General features: G+C 46.3%; 1 protein-coding gene across 18 annotated transcripts in view; it reads left to right on the forward strand.

The window, feature by feature from the left end:
- CNGB1 (cyclic nucleotide gated channel subunit beta 1) overlaps window positions 1-22,872 on the forward strand; it is a 77,173-nt gene that overhangs the window by 23,171 nt on the left and 31,130 nt on the right. For 4 of the 18 annotated variants that reach the window (XM_058154735.1, XM_058154734.1, XM_058154737.1 and 1 more), the window contains 11 exons: window positions 8,341-8,544; window positions 9,716-9,749; window positions 13,029-13,083; window positions 13,452-13,602; window positions 13,713-13,752; window positions 13,864-13,927; window positions 14,212-14,293; window positions 15,605-15,632; window positions 16,574-16,733; window positions 17,383-17,458; window positions 18,257-18,293. In XM_058154735.1, coding sequence (XP_058010718.1) covers window positions 8,443-8,544; window positions 9,716-9,749; window positions 13,029-13,083; window positions 13,452-13,602; window positions 13,713-13,752; window positions 13,864-13,927; window positions 14,212-14,293; window positions 15,605-15,632; window positions 16,574-16,733; window positions 17,383-17,458; window positions 18,257-18,293 — 829 coding nt within the window. In that variant the 5' untranslated portion in view covers window positions 8,341-8,442. Of the gene's footprint in view, window positions 1-8,340; window positions 8,545-9,715; window positions 9,750-13,028; window positions 13,084-13,451; window positions 13,603-13,712; window positions 13,753-13,863; window positions 13,928-14,211; window positions 14,294-15,604; window positions 15,633-16,573; window positions 16,734-17,382; window positions 17,459-18,256; window positions 18,294-22,872 lie in introns of those variants that run through there. The other 14 variants (XM_058154742.1, XM_058154738.1, XM_058154743.1 and 11 more) reach the window with 8 other exon arrangements.

Here is a 22,872-nt window from a genome sequence, read left to right on the forward strand (position 1 = left end):
GATTCACTTTAAACCCTGAGACCCTTCCATATTGATTAATTACTTCCAACAAATATACACTGAATTTATAGGCTGAGTCAACATAACAACCAAATCATCTGCAAATGCTCTGACTTTATATTCATATCTTCTAATTCTAATACCCTCTATCTCCTTAACTCTCTTATCTTATCCAATAAAGGTTCCAAAGATAAAATAAACAATAAAGGTGATAAAGGACACCCTGCCTTGTTCCTTTCGCAATTTTAAAACTATCTGTCAAACTACCATTAATTATTATCTGAGCTGTTTGCTCTCCATAAATTGCCCTAAGTATTCAGATAAAACCATTTCCAAATTGCATTTTGTCTGTTAATTTAAATAAAATTCCCAATGCAAACGATCAAAAGCTTTCTCTGCATCCAAAATATAAACGCTGCGGAATCTGATTTTTCTTTCCAAGTATTCCAATAAATTCACTATCTGCCTAACGTTATTCCTCATTTGTCTCCCTTTTATAAAACCAGACTGGTCAGTGTGGATCCTTTGTTGTACAATTTCCATTAACCTATTTGCCATTATTTTGCAAAATCTTATAATCATTATTCAAGAGAGAAATTGGTCTATAATTCCCAGGCTTAGTACAATCCTGATCCTCTTTTGGTATCAATGAAATAAAAGTAGTCCTCCATGATGGTGGTACTCCTCCTCCCTCAATATCTGATTGAATAACTCCATAAGTGGACCAACTATCTCATCCTGTAACTTTTATAATATATTGCTGTAAGTCCATCTGTGCCCGGGATTTCCTATTTTTAATTTCTTTATTACCCAAATAATTTCCTCAGAAGTTATAGGCCGATTCAACTCTTCCCTTTGTTCATTAGTTAAACCTTTAACCTTATATTCTTTCAAATATTTATCAATATCCATATTCAATATTGTATCTCTGGCATATAAATTTGTATAATATTCCAAGAAAGCTTTTTTAATTTTATCCTGTTGAAATCGCACTTTACCCTTGTATTCAATTCCTTCAATAGTAAGTGCTTTCTGTCTTTTCCTTAACATATAAGCCAACCACCTCCTGATTTATTGGCATTACAAAAGTATTATGTTTAGCATATTGTATATTGGTTGCCACCTGATCTGCCATTAACATATTAAATTGACTCTGTAATATCTTTATCGCCTCAATAGTTTTTAAATCATGTGGATTATATACCAATAATTGTTGTTTCCTCTGAATTTCCTCTTCTAAATCCCTACGCTGTTTTTGTAGTTTTCTCCTCTGTCTACTATTAATATATATCAAGTTTCCTCTCATAAAGGCCTTGCTCGCGTCCCACACCATTTCTATCAAGTTCCTTTCCCAAATTATAATCAAAAATTCTTTCATTTGTTTTTACATTGATTTACATTATCCTCATATCTAAACAAATTTTCATTTATTCTCCATGATCTTCTTCCACCTTCATATTGCAACTCCATCCATACGGACTATGATCAGTTAAACACCTTGGAAATATCTTTGTTTTCCTAACCCTAGAAAGCAAGTCATTGGTAATTAATATAAAATCAATACGTGAAAAGATTGATGCCTATCCGAAAAATAAGTATAATCTCTATCATCAAAATTCTGCCTTCTCCATATATCTTTCAACTCAAAATCTTCCATCAAATCAAAAAGATTTAGGCAATTTTGCATGCATAGGAATTTTCTTAGAAAGAGTTCTTTATCTTTTCTAATGTCCATTACACCATTCCAATCCCTAATATAATAAATGTTTTATAGTCCCAAAAGTCAATTTTTCATGTAACAATTTATAAAATTTTTCTTGTTGTTGATTAGGTGCATATATGCCAATCACAAGTGTCTTTTCCTTCTAAAATCAATTCAATAGCAATATATCTTCCTTGAATGTCCGTTTCAATTAATTTACTTGATATATTTTTCTTCAAATATATAACTATACCATTTTTCTTATTCGAGCAGAAGAAACAAAATGTTTACCTAATTTCGAATTAATCAAATATTTCTGATCTGATAATTTTATATGTGTCTCTTGCAAACATATCACATCATTTTTAAATTGTTTCAAATAATGGAATATTTTTCTTCTTTTCTGTGCTGAATTTAAACCATTAACATTCCATGTCAAAAATTTATTTGCCATCTCTGGCCTCTTGAAGCTTCTGAGCAATTAGCTGAAGACCCTCACTCTTGACTTGGCTCCTCCCACAGCTTCAGTAGTAGAATTCCGTTCTTGTCTTTGAAGTCGTTCCTCCATCTCCTTACGCCTAATAGCTCCCCTTGTCACTCTTTGTTCCTGAGATTGTTCTTGAGGGACTGATATCACAGGTGCAGTTTCAGCTTCCCCACTCTGTTTCTCTTGAAGACTTTTATCCACTGTTTCTACATCCACTTTCAATACATTAAAAAGAAAATCTTTTGCTTTCAATTCAGTATCAATTCGATATCTCCTGCCTTGAAAAAATACTGTTAAACCAATTGGAACCTCCCATCTATATTGAATCTGATGCTTCTTAAGCTCTTGTGTAAAAACCTAAAATCCTTCTATCCTTTAACATTTTAGCAGGATCTCTTTCAAAACCAACACCTCCTGTTCTGCTATTTGCAATTTCTTTTGGTATGTAGCTTGCAAAATCTGATTTCTTATTGTAGAAGTTAAAAAATAAATTACAATATCTCTTGGGAGCTTTTTCTGCCTCGCTACCCAAGAATTAACCCTATATGCCTTATCAATTTGAAAATCAACTTCTCGAGGGTCCATGCCTAACATTTCAGCTAAGGCTTCTGATATAACTTTTTTAAGGTCTTCTTCCTTCGGTCTTGAAGACCCCTAATTCTCAAAGCCTTCTCCAACGCTCTATATTGCAATACCACCACATGATCCTCATTTTTATCCACTTTATTTTGAAGCTCTCCAACTTTATTATCCAAATACTGATTTGCTTGACTAATTACTTCCACTTTATCCTCCATTACTTCCAAATTTTTTGCCAAACCTTGAAAACCATCAATAAATCTTCTCTAATTTTTTATTAGTCTCTTTAATTTCTTCCCTAAGTTGATCCTTCACACCATGAATATTATTCATAATTTCTTTAAATCGCTCTTCAGAAACTCTGTTCTGTTCCTTTAATATATCTTCTAAATTAGTTTCAGACCCCCTTCTCGTCATGGGAGCTTTTGGTGGCTTAGAAGCCATTTTAATTTAAGTAAAGTCTCTAATTAAAATTAGTAAATCTCAAAGTCTCAAAAAGTCTCCAATTAAAGTTGTAAAATAAAAACTTTCACCTTGCCTCCTCTGGAAAGCTTCTATTCAGCTAAAATCCACGAAGACGAACTTCGCTTTCTCTCACAAGCAGCCTCCAATCCACTTCCTTTCAGACGCCATTTCTTCCTTCACTAAGTTCAAGTGAGAAAAAGTTTTCCCCTTTTAAAAAGGAGTAGAAGTCAGCTCTCTTCTTGCTTCCCCAGTAATCGATCGCTTGTATTTGTCCCCGTCTGCTTGAAGTTATTCAAAACGGAATCAATTGAGCAGAGGTGGGCGTTTTCCTCTTGTCCTGCTTAATTAACAGGATCGAGCCGAGTCTGGAGTGGGGCTGGGTTATGCAGGCAGCCCTCCGAGACTCTGCATAAGAAAGCAGAGCCCCTGGGGCAATCTTCTGCTCTCCAGCCGCTCTGGCTAATTCTCTTTCACCCAGAGAAAAGCTTTGAAGCTGGCTAACAGCCGTTCTCCCGCTGTTTCACCAGCTTTTACAGAATCTCAGTTCGGGACGCCATTCCAGGCGTCCTTCTCGGGGAAAACGAAACCACCGGAAGCCGATTGGTTGATGATTGATTCCATGACTTTGCAGGTGATGCAGCATAGAGAGATTGGTCTGTAATTTTCAACTAGGCTGGGATCTCCTTTTTTGAAGATAGGGATGACTGTGGCTAGAGACCAAAGTTTGGGAAGGGAACTAGTCGTGAAAGCTTTATCAAAGATTATGCTTAGGGGTTCTGCTATATCAGTGGAAAGTTTTTTAAAGAAGTATGCATATAGTCCATCAGGCCCAATAGATAAAGATGGTTTCAGTTTGTGAAGAGCTTTTTCAACATTATCTTCTGTGAAGTCTATATGTGTTAAATTGTTGTACTCATTTTTGGTACGATTGGGGAATGTCGGATATGAGCCATCACTATTAACAAAGACTGAGCCAAAGAATGTGTTAAAGAGGTTTGCTTTAACTGTTTCATCATTACATTCTTTGCCGTTAGATTCTTTTAGTGGTGGGATGGATCTTGATTCTTTAAGTTTATTGTTCACAAAATTATAAAAAGCACGATTGGAATTTGTGCGCAGAAGGTCTTCTTCTTGCTTGGTGTGGTAAATGGTGCATTCAGTTTTTATTTTGGTTGCAAATATTTCTGTAGCAGTTTTTGAAGTTTGCTACGTAGCCCTTTTTGTTTCTTCTCCAGAGGGATTTTTTTTTTTTTGATTGAAGCTTTTTTATTGATATGGGTAGTTTGCTTTTCCTGATCATGGTGGTCATTTGTGGTACGTATAGTTTAATGACTCTATTGATTTCAAGTAGGAAAACTCTATAGTGGTCTTCAGCAGTTATACAGGTTGTGAACAGATTTTGCCAGTCCAGAAATGAAAGATTGTTGTTTATAAGATCATAGTTGGCTTTTTTGAAGTTGTAGTTAGGAATACTATTGTTATGACGATTTAAGTAAGGACGTATATTGAGACGAAAGTCAATCATGCAGTGGTCACTGTTGGAAAAAAGTTCTTTAATTTGTAGTCCATAAATTGAGTTTGAGTTGTTGCAGAAGATGAGGTCAAGGCAGTTGTTGAGTCTTGTATTGTTAGTTACAAGTTGTTCAAGACCTAGGTTTGTAACAGCGTTGTACAGTGTAGTATGGATTGGATCAGTTGTACATTCATTAGTTATCCAGTTAATGAGAGGTAGATTTAGGTCACCCAGGAAGATGAGAGGATATGGGCAAGTGGAAGCCCATGTTAGTAGTGAGGTTAACATATTTGTATGAGTAATGTCAGTCAGGGGCTATGGTGGTTTATATATTTATATGGTGGTTTATATATTTATAATTTCTTGGTGGTTTATATTTTCAGGCGAGTAAAAAAACTTATTTGCAAAAGTAAATGTGGCATTTCTCTGAAATTCTGGGCATACCATCAGCTCCGTCTGAGTTTCTAGGCAACAACACAAGCTGGATATTCCAATGTAATCTAGACAATTAATACTGGTGCCATGTACTTTTCAGAAAGATAAGCCAACTGACTCAGCAATATCAAATACTAGTTCCAGAGAGCCATCACAAACATGGACCTTCGGAGGGGAATTTCATACCTTATTTATAATTTAATAATCACATTTGTAGTTTTTTTTGTTTTTTTTTGTTTACATTTATACCCCGCCCTTCTCCGAAGACTCAGGGCGGCTTACAATGTATAAGGCAATAGTCTCATTCTATTCTAGTTTCCACGGAGACAATCCGGAGCCTAAATAGCTAGGCCAACCCTTCCAATTAGATAAACTGCTAAGAAGTAAGTCAGCTGACTTTACATTCTACAAATGTAACCATACATTTGGTATGTATGTATGTATGCATCCATCTCTCGATGCTGGCCTTCCGAAAGGCCATGGAAACCGGGTAAGTCTTGGAGAGGGTGGCTAGGACTCCCCTGGCTGTGATGTCCTCTATTTGGATCTTGTAATCATTTTGCATTTCTTTGGTTCTAATTGATTGCACGTCCTTGTTTTTATGTTGTGCCTTACTCTGAGTTGGAAGCAGTGCTAAGCCAGCTGCAATTTGCTGAGGGTGCAGAAGGCCTCGTCGCCTAGCAACCGAAGCAACAGCCAAAATCCTTGGATTATCTGGGAGTGGTCCGGCAGGCTTCCCCTACAGAGGGAGGGGGGAGGACTGATGCAAATCCAGGTGGCCCGAGAGTAATGGGAAGGGACTTTGCCCTTAGCTGGCAGCATTGAGGCTCCCTGTCAGGGGCCCGGGGCCCTCGGGTTTCCTCTTGCAATGCTCCCGCAATGCACGACCTGCTTCCCTTGCCCGCAGACCGTGTCCTTCTACACAAGGCCGTTGTCTACACGTGTGTGTGTGTGTGTGTGTGTGTAGGTCAGGTAATGCAGCTCTCTGGGCTTTGAGCCCAAGCCTGCTGCCTTAATCCAATTTGCACCCTCTGTTCTGAGCTAATTGATCCCCTGCCCAGCTGGCTTCCCAGATCACTTCTTTCGAGGAGCAGGAGGAGGAGGCAGACGGCCATCTTATCTGCCTCGCTTGGTCTCTTTCTTTGGGACAGAAAAGGGGGCAGCCAGGCACCTCCCTTTGGCTTTGCTGCGGGTAAGTGTGGCCCTGGCAGGAAGCGCTGCCAGAGCCTGCCTGGAGCCCCTTTCCAGGTCCCTGGGACTCCTCCCCAGCCCTCCCAGGAAGCGAGGAGCTTGGGCTTCCAAGCAGCTCCCTCCCCACCTCCGGGTTCAGCCCCATCACCTGCTGAAGCAACAGTAGCCCTCAGAGCTGCTTCCGCCAGAGGAAAGAATGGGCAGCTTTAGGGGACCAGCCAGTTCTTGTATCTGGGGAGAAGAGGGGGAAATGTTGCCCGGAACGGCACTACGGTGAGAGGAGGGGGCTGGGGCCTTGCTCCCCACGTGCAGGTGATGAGCTGTGGTTGGGGGGGAATACTTTGGTGACCACCTGAAGAGGACCACAGATCATTGTGCAGGGGAAGCAAATGGGAAGTTGCTTCTCTGCTTGAGGATCTGGTGGTCTTTAGCCATCATAACAGTTGAGCCTGTCTCTCGGCTTGATAATAGTTTTTCTGACCCCCCCATCACCCCTCCTCTGCATCTGTCCATGTGCATGTGCGGTTGTGCATGTATGTGTCCGTCTGTCTGTCCGTTCCTGCAATTCCCATCTCCCTTCTGTAAACATCCCAGCAAATGCTCTCCAGCTGCCATCTGAATGCATCCATTGATGGAAGCCCACCTGGTTCTGCTATCAAAGGGCTTAGCTGAATAGATTTTGGTTGGAATCTGCCTCTCGGGGATTCCATGGCAAGTCCATTATTCGGTGCCATGGATGGCAGAGAAACTCTGGACCTTTTCCTGAGAGACTTTCTTTCGAGATGTTAAGCAAGGTTCCCTGTCATCTCTTCTCTTGGGATCTTTTAGTTCTGCTGTTGCCACCCAAGTCCTCCCTTTTCCCCAGTTGGTGAAAGAGCCAGTGGTAGCATGGAGGGTGTGAAAATGGCAGCTGCGGCTGGATCTTTGGTAATGGAAAGGAGTCCACAACATTTTAGACCGGAGCTGATCGAACTGGAACAAAACCCCTGATGGGCTTCAGCAAGCAGTCCCTGCCCTCTGGCAGTTGACCCAGAACTGCTTCCTTGAGGGCTTCCATCCCTGGCCAGTTTCCTCCCAATGAAAGAGGCCAGAATGGTTCTGCTGCCAAAGCCTCAACCATCTCCCAGATGGGCCCTTGGCTCTCAGGTCTGTACACAGAACTTAAAATCCTTAGCCACGACCCAAGAGAGCTGTCCTGAGGACCTCACTGGGAATTGCTTTGCGCTACCGCCTCTACTTAGGAACTGGGGTGATCTGGTTGAACCCGGAATGTGGTGTTTGCATCTGCTGGTTTGGCTTCGGGCTTGAGCTTCACTGGACCAGCCATTCCCTGGCCATCAGGATCCTTCTAGATCATTTTTCTGTTATGGAGACCCAATTCAGAATGATCTGTGCGCAGCACAGCTTCACCAATAAAGGTGCCATGCATAAAAAGCAGGTGGAGCTTCAATTGTTGCTTTGTGGCTGCCCCTTTGACTTCTTGGACCATTCCTGCCATCATCCGGAGCCTCCTGTCATGATTTTACAGCAATTGCCCTAGAAATATGACAGCCACTCGCCACAGTGTGGCAATGCCTAAGGGGCAAAAGGCCCAACTGGCTCCAGAGACAATTTTGAGGAATATGGTAGGCAGTTTCCAAGTGAGGCTGAGATAGATAACTGGAGCCAAATGATCTCTGGCTGGTGGAGCAGGGCTTGCCAGGCACTTAAGCAAAGGCAGCCCAGGTGTCTTGATGGGGCCTCTACAGGTCCTGGTCCAGAAAGTGCAGGTGGATTTATTAAAAATGGCAGAGCATGGATCCATCACTGTAGCCGCTGCACTTTTTGGACCATTCCCTGCAGCCATCCCTGTCCTTCTAGGAGGCTGTAAGAGGGATGCAGGGAGGCCTGGCATCGGTGGCCCTCTCTGAACCAAGCCAACCATTGGTCTCTCCTCCAACATGCCTCCCCATGGGGTTTCTTTTCCAGTTGCTCCTTGATCTCTGAGCTTCTCTCGCTCATCCAATTTCTGAGTCTCCCCTGGGTCAACGCTGCACCCTGCCCTTGATTCAGCCTTCTGCCAGTGCCAGGATGTTCGACTGGATTGAGAAGGTGGTACCCCAGCCTCCTGTGAAAATCCATGCACCAGTGGAACAGAGGACAGCTGTGGACAGACCAGAACTTGCCAAGAAGGTGAGTGGCTGCCTCGAAATAGCCATTAGTCCTCTTACCTGCACAGAATGCCAGTGCCAGACGAGGGAGCGCAAAACCCAATTGGACCAATTGGTTCTCCAATTTTTCCCAAGGAAAAGTGGACCGTTCAGGGACCACTCACAGTGGGGGAATAACACTCGGGTCATTCTGTGTCGTGGTCCGAAGTTGCACCGGCCACTTGGCTGCTGGTGGCTAAACAGGCTGTGGCTGCATTCACCTAACATGCACCATATAGGGGCTTAATGGGATAAAGAGCTGCTGCGATCCCACGATGCATAGAACTTCCAGAGTCTGTTTTGCTTTATTCGTTTTATTCTGAGACAGTTAGCCAGCAGATGACCCCACTTGGTGTGGAGAGAACCTCCGTTAATTTGCCCAGGAACGAAAGCAGCTGAAGTTCAACACCCTTTAGGACAACCAAAGGAAACCAAGTCCTTTGTCCAAGTGTGTGTGTATCACACACCCATTAACAGAGCGGACAATCCAATGGTGTTTCCAGCATCTCAACTTTGCTTATTAGCACAAAGGGAACTGGGAATTGGGAAAGAGGTTGGATGAAGAACGGAGCAGGATGGGACCTACTGATCAGGATCTCCAGCACTGGGTGTCCTCAAAGTCAGTGGGCACATTAAAGGCCACCCTGGGTCTGCCACTCGTTCTTCAATTGTTCCTGAACCTGGATCAGCCTTTGTTGTTGCTTCAGCTTGTTTTTGTAACTAAACAGTCACAAAATGCAGTCAACAGAAGGAATCACCTTGAGGAACAGGAGGAAAAGAGACCACTAAGATAGCAGTTAGATAAAAGATAAAAGTAACGTGAGTCTGAGCCAGAATCATAACTGAAAAAATGTCTCATATGAGACCCCCTCTAGTTCTTATAAAGATAAAGTGGGGAGGGGAGATTTGCAAGATTTTGTTACTATGACTGTATAATAAAAATAATCTTGGCACATATGACTTTGATTTCCTGGTCTGGTCTGCCTTGAAGAGCTGACCAGATTGGCCTCCCTCCCTCAAGGGCTGATGTTCTCAGGAACCACTGGAGAATTCACTCACAACTATGAGACTGGCAAGGATGGAGTCGGGGCCTCCTGCTGGCTGTTCCATGTTCCACTGTTTGATGTTTCATGTAATTCATTCTTTTCTTAAAGCTGCCAGAAGGAGGCTGCTGCAATCCAGCAGAAGGTAATTCAGCTCCCCATCAAAGCTTTGGTGGGCAGGTGCCCAGGCTTTGCCAGGTGCTGCCCTCAACATCCCAAAGCAGTCCTTTCCCCTCTGCCAGTCCCGCAGGATGTGCTCTGCCCGGTCCCAGTGGGGAAAAGTCATACTTGATTCCTGGGATACTCCTTTCCTTCCTTTGGGTCTCCCCTTCCCAGTTTGGGAGCAATATTTACTTATTCACAAGATGTCCGGTGGGCCCTTTCACCCTGATATTATTTCAGCTTCTTTTTTTTAAAAAAATTAGGCTTCTCACCTAAGGCAGTGCTTTGTGCGGAGAAAGGTTCACAAGGGGCCTTTGTCAGCGTTCCAGAAAACCCCCCCAACTCCAAGTAAAAACTCTGAAGCAAGCATTTTTCAAAGTTTTATTTACTAGAATAGGTAAACTGGCACATCGGGGAAAACCCAAATCTGAGAGGTCCGAGTTTTCCCTCAGTAAATCAAACCCCCAAAACCTGCTGGTTCCGGCAGCTGGCCCTTATGGGTTGGCCATTCCTAAGGAGGAGTGATGGGGGACAACACCCATTATGATTTTCCGGTATCCACCTTCCCATTTAATGATGGGGGCCCATTTGTCCAACCAAGCCAGGCCCAGTATGACAGATTCTGACATCTTTGGGGTTACTATAAATTGTATAAGTTCATGATGTCTTCCAATTTCTAATCTAACCAGTTCTGTAATTTGAGTGACTGGGACTCTTCCAATTAATGTCCCATCCACCCGGTGAAATTTAATTGGGTGCTTTAAGGCTCTTGTTTTGTTCAACAATTGGAAGTCCAATTAAACATCTGGTACAGCTTGTATCTATTATTGCTGGCAGTTCTCCTTGCTCCCCTGTCTCTGACACCGCCAGTCTCACTTTAATTGAAAAGGGGGGATGGGTGAACTCACCATTGGGTCCCCTTCTCTGCTAGCCTCGTTGGAAGGAGCTTCTTTGGCCAGAGGTTCCTTGCTCTCTCCAATGGGGAGGGGAACCTCTATAGCTTGTCTGGCAAATCAATTGGTGTCTGGGGCCTTCCTTGGAGCCCTTCTGCCTCGGGTCGCAGTGGCCGGACGTTGTGGTGGAACTGGAGCAGGAGCCAGGCACTCAGAAGCTCGATGTCCCGTTTGTCCACACAGATAGCATTTAATCACCCCTGCTGGTTGAGGTGGGTGGGTGGGAGACTTCAGCAGGCTTTAAAAGGGGCCGTCTAGCTAAAGCTCTCCGAGGCAGCTTCTCTGCTGGAGCTTTGCGGTGGGGGTGAATTCCTCTGCCCAGAGCTATGGACATGGTATACCAGTTGTGCAGTCACTCAGGCACACACACACACACACCCCGACCCCCACGGGCTGTTCTGACTTCTTGATCAATGGCTTCTTTAAAATAGTGTAGGAGTATACGGTCCGGCCAATGCCCCAGTTCCCCAGTTCGCAACCCATCTAAAGTCCCTTACAAAGTCTTTTATGGGTCAATTACCTTGCTTCATCACTTCTATTGTGGCTTCATTTTCATTGATTCGGTCTGGGTCTTCAAATCCGGCCCGGAGCAGCACAACAAACCCATCGGCTTCACTTAGTTCCACAGCACCTTCATTGTGCAGCTGGGCTATCCATTCAGGAGCCTCCCCTTCATTCATCCCATCAGAAGTCATTGATACCAAGTCCCAATCTGAGTCGTGTTGGTCTCCATACTGATCTATATGAGCCTAGACCCTGCTGAGGGAATAAGCCAGTTTGGCAGGCATACCATCAAATGTTGCTCTGAAGCGGGATGGTGTTTGCCTCACAGGTGGATTGGGCCTGGCGACACGCGGCTGAGCTGGAACCTGTGGCGGAGCTGCTGCTGGTTGTTGGACGGCAGCCTGCTGAGGAAGAGGGGCCAGCAGCTGAGCTGCTTTTTGGGCTGCAGATAGGGGGGGACACCAGCTGGCTGCTGGATTAGCCCCCACTGTGCTAGGATCATTGGGCCATAATGGGCCCATGGGGATCCCTGGAAAATTGGAGCAGATGATGCTGGATACCATTGGCACTGGCCCCACCCCTGGCCGGGATAGAATCCCCAGCCTGGGAGGATACATTCAGCAGGAGGTAACACAAAGGCAGGCTGGCGAAGGGGGCCAGCAGGGGGGGTTTGCATTCCCCATGCCAGCTGCGTCTGATATCTCCTAGCTGCTGGATGGCCATGCTATGCTGAGCTGCTCCTTGTTTCATCCCTGGCTGGGTAGAGAGGTGCTTGTGCCCCGCTAATTCCTCTGCCAGGTCCTGGATCGGAGAAGGTGAACGTAGTTTGCACTAAGCTCCATCTCACTTGAGGAGGTTGGGAGTGGGGGTGCATAACTTCCCACTTCCATCCGTTCAAAATGCTCAGGGAGCCTGGTTAATGATTGGCTTCGCGATGGGGGCAACAGATTCCAGTCCCAGGAATTTCAGGATCCCAAAGCTGTCCCCCTTCTCCACTCTGGCTTATGGGGCGACTTAATTGGGCTGGAAGCAGCACGATATCCAGGTGGTCTCTCCTCTTGTCCCCTTTCTGGAATTGGATCAGACTGGCAACTTTTCCAGGAATCTGACTCCTTGGGCCAAGCGCTTAGCCTTCGGGCCTCCTCTATAGCCTCAATGGATCGCACCATTTCTTCAGAAGGAGAAAACAGTGTCAATAAATCCGTCCCCACGGCCCCCTCTGCGATCTCTTCTTTCTCCTCCATTTTCACTGAGTCTTTGCACCACCTGAGGTTTAGGTAGATGCTGGGCCTCAGCACCCCTGATAGCCCCCTTTTGGGGTGCCGTTATGCTTTAGGGGGATTCAGGTTAATATCAGCATTCCAGAAAACCCCCCAACTCCAAGTAAAAACTCTGAAGCAAGCATTTTTCAAAGTTTTATTTACTAGAATAGGTAAACTGGCACATCTGGGAAAACCCGAATCTGAGAGGTCCGAGTTTTCCCTCAGTAAATCAAGACCCCCCAAACCATCCCTTCACTCCTCAGTTGATCACATGCTCCAATCACCAACTGTCCCATCTCGAGACAGCACTCCGGCCACTCCTTCTCCAGATGCAGGATCGGCCTGACCTTGACCGACAGGAAGAATGTTGTTACGTCTAATGGCAACCCCTCTACTAAATCCCCTCACCTCCTACTTTCCCATACAGGAGAAAAAAGTGGCAGCCCGGAAGCTTCCGGTCTAATATGGCTTCCAAAGCTGACATCCAGACTCCCTGCTGCTGTCACCCCAAAGATTCAGCAGCTTTTCTTTTTCTCCATATAGCATCCATCCCAGAAGAAGGCCTGGGCATCGTGGACCTGTGGCTGTTGAGGGAAAGGTACCGGCTGCTTCCTTTTCGGGGCGAAGGGGGCCACTTTCTTTTCCCCAGAGGCCTCTTGGACCACCTGCAGGGACAGTATGGATGGCTGTCCAATGTGGGTCAGTCTGCTCTGGGTGCAGAAAGGATCACTTTGCTGGCTGAAATCCATTATATAGGACAAAAAAGGGGAAGAGGCCATGCCTGGGCCAGCTTTGCCTTCTGAGAGCCCAAAAGTCAAAGTATTAGCAGGAAGGGCCGAGGTAAGAAGGGCCCAGGGTGGAATTCCGAGGTGGCTGGGACGCAGTTTTGGAGCTGCAGTTTTGCCTGTAATTTTAGAGCAGTTCTGGCCAAATGACCTCATTGGCCTGCTCCATTGTTCCTTCCAGTCCTTGGCGCTTCCACACCAGCTTCCTCCCGCTTCCTCCCAGGGCTGGCCAGGGCTGGCTCTTCTGGCTCTCCCAGAGGCTGCAGAAGACGATCCCACAGCTGCCGGAGAGGTCCCAGGTCCTGGAGGCCAGCATTGATATTCCAGAAGAGGTGAGGCAGGACGCGCCGGTTTCTGTCTTTGAATTCCTCTCTGGAGGTTTAATTCCTGGCGGGAACCGTGGTGCTGGTGGTAACAAGGACTGTTTTTTGTCTGTGTTCAGACGGAAATCCAAAGCTTGCATGAAGAAGAGGAGGAATTAGGTAAATGTCGGTCACGTGCCTTTCTTGGAAGAAGCAGGTGGCCTGCATAGACTTCTAGAGCTCTTGGCTGCATTTCCATGCATGGGGTCATCAGGCCTTTCTCCTTTTCAGTCATTACGGTCCTCGAGTCAGAAGAGGAGTCTGAAGTGCAATCCAGCGTCACCCCAAATAACAGGTAAGCTTCCTCTGGCCTTAGATTAAAAAACCTTCCAAGTTGGACCTCTATGGTGCTCTTATCTCTGAGGCAAATGCAGTTCCATGGGCCCCTGGGAAATCTTTGGTGGGTTGGAGCCCACCCAGCCACCCACGTCTAACGTGGTAGCTGCAGGAAAGGGCCGAGGCGGGGGAGGGGGGAGGGGCTGGGCTTGGATCACTTTTGTTGATTACAGCAGAGGCCCTGAGTCCCTACACCTGGGGGAGCTGCCTCAATTCTTAATCAGGGCTCTTTTATCTTTCCAGCAATGGGGAGAAAGTATTTACCTGGCTGATGGAAGGATTTGAAAAAATAATGCCTCAGCCAGAGAACAGGAAAAAAGATGAGGTGAGTGAAAGGGAGGCAAATGCATCATCTAATTTATCCAGCCAGGAAATCAAGGACTTTTGGGTACCTTTAAGCAAAACCCACAGGGATAGAAAATCATATCTGTGTAAAATCCATGTTCCTAAACCTTGATTATGATAATGCGCAATGAGAATTTTTGAGCTGGAGCAGTTTCTCCACCTGGGTGTTTAAAGGCTTTGCAGAAGTCGGTGAGTTCCAGCCCAGCCAAGACCCCAATTCAGTCAAACTTTGAAGCATCAGGAGAAAGTTGTCACCACGAAGCTTCTGCCTGCTCCCAGTGGCCTTTCTGTGCGGTGTGTCTTCTCCTAGGGCCACACTGACACACACGGCCAATCTAGATCACAAAGGGGGAGAATTAATTGTTGCCAAAGTGTATATTGTTGGGGGGCTGGGGGGGGGAGCTGGACCCCTACACCTGTCGTGTTTGGATTTCCATGGCCAGTACTCCTAATCACACAGAAAGTTGAGCTCATGCAACTTCTTTGCTTAAGAAGCTGAAGAACCTGCTGTCGTGTCCCACTCCTCCGCTGACGGCCGGGTCAGGGAAATCCGAATCAGGCTTGCCTCTGCAGCTCTGCCCAAAGTCCTAGCAAAGTCCTCAGAGCAGGCAGGAGACCAGAAAGTGACTTCAGCAAGATAAGTTCGACTTTTGCCTGACTCAGAGACTGCCAGAAAGTAGATCCTTTATATAGGCCATGGGGTGTGGCTTCATGACTCAGCACTCATTAAGGCCTGCCCCTCCCTTTCTTCTGTTGCCTCCGCCTATCCAATCTTCTGATGCGAGGGTCACTCCAATCAACAGCTGTTGGAAATAAACCTTCCTCAGGCTCATATGCTGTGGAGGAGGGGGAGGGGTCTAGCTGCTCCGTTTGCCTGGGCATGGAGCCAGGGCTGGGGCCGGGGGGTGCTCCCTCCTCTGCAGCCTGCTTGGGCATGGAGCCGGGGCTGGGACCGGGAGGTGCCCCCTCCTCTTCAGCTTGTCTGGGCATGGAGCCAGGACTGGGAACGGGAGGCATACATTCCTCCGTGTTCGGGAGCAGATAAGAAGGCCCCGGCTGCTGTGAGAGCGGGCAAGACACAACACCTGCATTGAATATGACTTTAATGTGTGTCACTGATCAATGGATTTCAGAGCAATTGAGGTTTAGTTGTTGCACCTTTGCTATACACTCCTCAGAGCCCTTGGACCCCAGGTATGTGGGGGCCATGATAGCCTTTTTGGTTCTTGGGGGATCTGAGGCAGCCCTGCGATTTGGATGCTCATTTTATTCTTCTGTCTTTCTGCACCAGGAAGGGACCCCAGGAAGAGCTGCTGAAGGTGAGTGACTAACCCTCTGGGTGGTGATCCTTAAACCCTGATGGGACGCAACATTGATTTATTTATCCTGGTTGGGACGGGGGTGAGTCCTGGCTTTATATATTTTCCATGGACTTCCCTGAATGGTGCCAGGAACAAGCCTCTCTAACTGTTGGCCGTTTAATCTGACAACTCACACTTCTCACAACTGCTAAGCAGAGAGCCATGAATTCAGCAACTGAATAATCAACAACAGGCATCCAGGCCTTGATATCAGGGAATATTTGAGGTTTCAGAGTCAGGGAAGATGTTGCAACTGAAAACCCAAATCTCACTCCTGGTAGTCTGGGAAAATGGAGAAAATCTGCCCTGTCCTGACCCTGAAAACTCATAGCAATAGCCATAGCACTTAAACTTATATATTGCTTCATAGTGCTTTTACAACCCTTTCTAAGTGGTTTATAGAGGCAGCCTCTTGCCCCCAACAAATTGGGTCCTCATTTTACCCACCTCGGAAGAGTGGAAGGCTGAGTCAACCTGGAGCCGGTTAGATTCGATCAGCTGAACTGCAGCTAGCAGTCAGCTGAAGCAGCCTGCAGTGCTACGCTCTAAACACTGCACTACCTTGGCTCTTTGGTGCCGAGCACCTCGGAGCTTCTCTGTCCCTTAAGCCGCCTTTGAGCTGCACATTAGTCCTTGGAATCAGTTCTACTTTCAGGTTTCCTTGAGAAGGAAAGTCAGGCAAAGATGTTTCTTTTTCTATTTAGAAAAAATAATTATATTTTATTTTTAAAGTAGATGTTAATTGTGTTGATTTTACAACTGTCTTTTGTGCATTGCCTTTTTAAACCATGAAAGCCATGCTGAGTGTTTACAATGGAATTTTAACACCAAAGCATTCTGATGACTTGGTGGTACCACAGCCCCGGCCTCAATTCCTCCTGTGTGTAAATTATCCTCAGCTGACTTAAAAGGGAGCCGTCGAGCGACGTCGCAGAGTGACCCCCTCCCAGGCAGCCCTCCCAGTTCCATTGTAGCAATGAGTGGAGCCTCGTCGGACAAGCAGTCCTACCTCAGCCTTCCTCTCTTTCCCCTGGGACCTGGAGGCAACGGAGCCCAAAGGTAGGGGAGCCTTCCAGAACCACCACCACCCCGAGTCAGAAAGGGCCCAAGCGGCCAGGTGGATGCTCAGTGGGTTGCAGCCTTGGTTTAACTAGGGTTTGGAGGAGTGGAGGCTGCCGAGCGGTGGTTGGGGTACCTGGCAGGTGAGAAGCAACTTTTGGTGACGGCACCAAGAGAGCCTATCCCATCCCCCATTTCCCTGCCATTTCCCAGGGTCTGATCACGGGCACAAAGCGGATGATGGAGAAAAAACAGAATAAACGAAAAATATTTGTTAAGCTCTGATAAGGAGATAGGAGAAGCAAGAAAGAGGAAAGAACCCAGTTTTAAATAAGAAAATGCATTTATTTTTTCACTTCACATTTACATAAAGGATCACAAGATTTGGAGCTAGAGAAAATAGACTTGTAAAAAGCCTTTGCTTTTTTTCTCTGAGTCCAGGGATGGTTTGACCAGGAAGGAGGAGCAATCAAGAGTAGCCACTCTCCCCTGGGAGGACCAAGAGCCCCAGCACAAGTCTTAGCGAGCCCCCAGTGATTGAGCGGAGGAGGGAGACAAGAGCTGGGAACTTGCCGTGCTGCCTGTCAGGAAGGCCCCCTGGGGAGAAGTTGGATGTCCTTCTAATGAGACCCTTCTCCCTCCCCAACAGCCTGTTCAAGTGCTTCCTTCAGGGACTGGAGAAAGTGATGCCCCAGCCTGTCACTAAAACAAAACAAGATGGGCAGGTAAGTAGGGAAACCTCCTCAGGTTATGGAGTTGGGACAATTGCAACCAGAGCTACCACTAGCTTAGCCTGTGTAGGCCAAGAGAGAAGCTAGAAGGTTGTTTAGCAGGAACTTAATGAGAGAGAGAATCCACTTCTCTAAGGAAGCAAGGAGCAAAAGGGATCAACTGGGCTCCCAGGTCCTTGAGAATCTCTGCCTGAGAAAAAGACCCATGGAGATGCCTCAGATTCCATGAACCGTCAAGGAAATTGGTTGTTTCTTTTGGTCAGTGGAGTCTTGCCAACAGGTTTCCCAAAGGCCTTGGAGAAATGATTGCTCGCTCTGCTGGTCTTGCTTTGCAGCGAGTTGGCCTTGGGTCCCTATCAAGCTTCAAGCAGGGGCCATGCGTGAGAGGGAAAGGGGAGAGGGAGAGGGAGAGGAGAGGAGAGAAAGGAAAGGAAAGGAAAGGAAAGGAAAGGAAAGGAAAGGAAAGGAAAGGAAAGGAAAGGAAAGGAACTTTTCAAAAATCCAGAAGCCTCTGCTTGCTGGATGAATCTCATTTTCAGAAGAAGTTTAGCCAAGACCAGGGTTGGTGTTCACCCAGCAACCCATCAGCTCTTAGTCCAACATGTTGTTTACCTGCTTCATCTTCTTCTGGCTACTAGAAGGGAGGGGTGATTCCACAGGCTTCCATAGACTCAGGCATGAATATTCTCTTGGTTTGAAGGCCCTTGTCTCTCAATGGGAGCGGGTGAAAGAGATGAGAGGGCAGTCACTAACTGCCTTCCTGCTTGTTTTTCTCCCCCCTCCCCCCCCCAGCAAACGAAGAGCACAGTCCAGGGCCGAGAAAAAGAAAGTAAGTCCAGTCTTGGTTCCCTTTGATGCTGTTTTGTTAGGCAGCCATGGCTGGCCCCCAGTTCTTCTTCCTTCAAGATGCCTGGCAGCAGCCCCATCCCATGGGGAGCCTTCCATCTTTTTTTTTTTTTAATTTGCATTTATATCCCGCCCTTCTCCGAAGACTCAGGGCAGCTTACACTATGTTAGCAATAGTCTTCATTCTATTTGTATATTTATATACAAAGTCAACTTATTGCCCCCAACAATCTGGGTCCTCATTTTACCTACCTTATAAAGGATGGAAGGCTGAGTCAACCTTGGGCCTGGTGGGACTTGAACCTGCAGAAATTGCAGGCAGCTGCTGTTAATAACAGACTGCATTAGCAGCCTGAGCCACAGAGGCCCATGTTCAAGAGAGGTCCTGTCAGCGGGTATCAGATAGGCTGGGAGAAGGGCTGTGGAGGTCACATCTCACAGCCGTGTCTGGCTTTGTGTGCTGCAGATGTTTGGGTAACCACTGTATGGACAACGGGACCTTGTTTGATGGAGGTGGTGGAAAGTGTAGTTTAATATACCTGTAGGATTTCAGTTAGATGCATCTGAATAAGGAATCCCTTGCAAGAATGGAACATTTTTAAGGCCAGTGGAGCCCAGGTTCAGACAAGGCTTTAGGCAACACATTAAACCACAAGTGTGGCATTACATGAATTCATCCAGTGGGGCAAACCATGGCATGAAGTGCCTGGCCCTTAGTTTCCCATCTGCTGATTTTCAATTCCATGCAAGGATGAACGTTCTCTTCTGAGAGATATCCAGCTCAAGCAGCGAGTCCCAACGGTTGCCATCTCCATTCAGAAAGGGAAGTTTGGTTGGTTGGTTGAGGGATCCGATTCAGGGATCCATGCAGAAGGGCAGTGATTTCCCACTTAGTATTGGGAGATGGTCCTCTAAAAAGCCACTGTTGGGAGCAGCCAACTGCATTTTTTTAACAAATTCAACAGCCATTGAGGCATTCCATTCATTTCTTTGGTTGCCCAGAAGAGGCCGGTGCTTTCCAGCCCCAGATCCCTTTGGCAACTGCAAGTGGAGCCCAGCCCACCTGAGGAGCAGCACCCGCTCACTTACCTGTGAAGAAAGTGCCAGCCTTCTTGCCCTTCTTCCAGCCCAAGGAGTTCACGGTCATCTAACTTTCCTCCCTTCTCCTTTTGTTTCAGCAAGCAAAGGGGCTTAGCACCCCTGAAACAAATGGACACGGATGGTTTTGGAGATCTCTTTCCATGAACCAAGTGAAGCCAGCCTGACTTCTGGGGGTGCATATTGAGTCAGAATCATGAAAAACCAGAGTTCAGAGGGTTTCTTTTCCAAAATAAAATAAATTAAACCTTATAGCAGATTTTGAATGTGAAATGCTTTTCTGGGTTACAAGTATATGAAAAAAGCAACCTATGGAGGATTGGGGACTGTGGCCTTCAAGATCATTCCTCCTCTGAAGGTCTTCTTAGCTACAGGTCACATGCCCTGGTTAAAGTCACACTGAACATAGGGACAACTTAGGAACTTTGTGGCTCCAGCTGATGGTCATACTTAGGGTTACTGCCTCTCCTTGAAAATTGAGGATTGGCTGTGCCTCAAACGTTTATAGCAAAAACTGCTAATTTGGGGGCTTGCTTGGATAAAATTAGTTTTAATCAGTACTTGAATCTTCATTTCTTTTTCAAATCGCATTATTGAATGTGTCCATACTTGCAGTATAGCAACAGCTGTGCCTACATCTTTCCTGTGTCCCATCAGCTGTAGTTCTTCTGGAATAACGGAGGCTTCCATCCCACCTGTTGTCATGTCAACGTTGGCTGTGTTCACAACAACACTGTAGGCTCAGTTATCAAATTGATGCTTTCTGGGAAGCATTCACTCAATCCAGTAAAATCTAAATTAACTGAATGGAATGAAATTAAATGAAATCACTGATAGTATCCAAACTTAACATCAATTTTTCTGTACCCCAAAGTCAGCCAGAGGCAGATTCCATAGGACTTCAATCTTGCACCACTCGCTTCCCTGCCTGTCATGGATCTGTCAATGTTTTTCTCTTTGGGGTTAAATGAGGGAAATCAGTTAGGGTGATTAGGCAACATAGGGAACCCCCAACCAACCAAGAGGTTAGCAGGAAATGGGACTCAGATTACTCCGACTCTCCTTCATTAGGATAATGAAAAGATTCTATGGCCACAAAGCCTTATTTAAGAAGCCAGGATGTGCATTGTGGATAACTGTCTGCACCTTCTCTATTGAAGTACTTCATCTGGTTTGTAGTCTTGGCCACCTGCAAGATGGTGGAGATGGAGCTTTCTGCTGTGTCTTCTCCTGGAGGGCCGGAATACATAGATCTAGCTGACACTCCTTCTTATCCTAGTCTTCTGCCACAACCTTCAAACTTCAGGGGCATCCTGACATTTGCTTGGTCTTGCAGAAGGTGGGTTGCAAATCATTTCCAGGCCAGGTGAGAGCCTCTGCCGCAAGGCACAAGAGCACCTGATACAGCCTCACAGCCTGCCTGGCCTAGCCACTATGGTGGGATCCCACCTCCTTAGATCCCTGGGCCCTGTGAGACCCCGAAAATCTTGGTTAAGACACCCCCAGAAGTTGTTACACAAAGGGTATTTCAATTTGACAGGCAAAAAAACCCCTATGCACTATATTAACTGTATTTCACTTTAATTACATGTGATTAAAATGCAAATTAGATGCAATCATTTTGACGTTTGCCTTGGCAACCCACCCACCCCCTGCCCCTAGATTTTGGGCATGCAGTCCTCGACCTCTCACTCCTAGCCCAGACATGATCCTTTGCATGGCCCTGGGGGCAGAGAACGGAGAACCTCCTGGGCAAGTGCCTTGTGAAAGTGGGTCTTGCAAACATTTTGGGACTGTTCTTTTTCCAGGTTGCCCCATTGGGAATGAGGCCAGTGAGGCGCCTCCCCTCGGACTTCATTGCCCCCCACTCCTTGGGGAGAGAGAAGCATCACTCTCCTGCTCTTTCTGCAGAGGTGGCATTCTGCTGGGGAGGATGGGAGCTGGAGTGTAGGAACACATTACGAAGGTTGCCCCAAATCAGCAAGAGCCTAGCAGCGCAGTTAAGGACTAACAAACTGAGCAAAACTGCAGAAGTTCCCATGAATGGCAGTCCCTTCAACAGAGGCAAATGTCAAGTTTTTAAAATTTCCGGAGAATAGCAGGGATTCTCCCTGCAGCGTCTACCAAAGTCTCCGGTGACTCTGCTTGTTGTGAAGTCAAGACGTGTGTGTACTGCCTGCTGCGAATCCGAAAAGCAGGATCTGGCCAGAGCAGCCAGGGAGCCAGGTAGAGCCAAGGGAGGGACTTTCAGTTGGCATTCAGAGTCCTGGGTGTTTCTTCCACCGTTCCTGTTGCCATCTGAGACCTTCCTTGCTTGGCTGCTCGTGCTCTTTTTGCAGCCCCTGCTCTTCTTCACCTCTTGTGCTCCAAGACCCAATCAGGGCTGTTTCTAGAGCCCACCCTCAGTCAGGATTACATCTGCAGCAGGACTGGATCATGTGTGAGTCATCTGCCTGCACTGGGAGGTCCTGTGGATTTAAAAAACAACCCCAACACTTTCCTGGACCTCATCTCCAAATCTGAGAAGAGTCTTCTCTCCAAAAAATCTTATGTCCTAATAAAATGGCTAACCTTTAAGTTGCCACAGGTTTCTCAATAGCTGGGATCACATGTCACTCAGTCCAAAGCCAATCAAATTTCACTCTTGTGGCGTCAGATCACAGTCAAGGGTCCTTCATCTGGCAGGCTTTAGCAGTGAGTGCCGGAACAAGATCACATGAAGTGTTAGTATCGGTTTATAAGGCCTTAGTAAGGCCACACTTGGAATACTGCATCCACTTTTGGTCACAACAATATAAAAAGGTGTTGAGACTCTAGAAAGAGTACAGAGAAGAGCAACAAAGATGATTAGGGGCCTGGAGGCTACAATGCACAAAGAACGGTTGCAGGAATTGGATAGGTCTAATTTAACGAAAAGAACGACTAGGGGCGATACGATAGCAGCGTTGTGAGGGGCTCCTACAGAGATGAAGGGGTGAACCTATTTTCCAAAGTGCCAGACAGCAAAACAAGTAGCAACTTCCTGACAGTGAGAACAATTAATCAGTGGAACAGCTTATCTCCAGAAGTTGTGGGCGCTCCATCACTGGAGGTTTTTAAGAAGAGACTGGACAGCCATTTATTTGGAGTGGTATAGGGTCTCCTGCTTGTGCAGATTAGGATGCAGTATTCCAAATTTGTAATTCTGTTGGCTTTGTATGGCTCCATCCATTTTTCCTGGAGAGCTGACCGACCATTTGGGGCTTGGATACTACTTGCCAACTGATCGGATCTGGTTTCTCGGTGAACAAGGCAGTCTAATTCATCCTGGGCTCCTAACTGCGGATTGGGGTTAATCCGTGTTCTTGGCCCTGTGCCCTTTGTACTGTCTTCTCTGCACAACATGCTACATCCTAAGATGACCCAGCTGAGCATGGGGTCTGAGTGCCAAAACAACTACAGCCAATTATGGCGCTGGAAAAGGG

The sequence above is a fragment of the Ahaetulla prasina genome, chromosome 12 (genome assembly GCF_028640845.1).
Source record: "Ahaetulla prasina isolate Xishuangbanna chromosome 12, ASM2864084v1, whole genome shotgun sequence".
NCBI classification, from domain to species: Eukaryota; Metazoa; Chordata; class Lepidosauria; order Squamata; family Colubridae; genus Ahaetulla; species Ahaetulla prasina.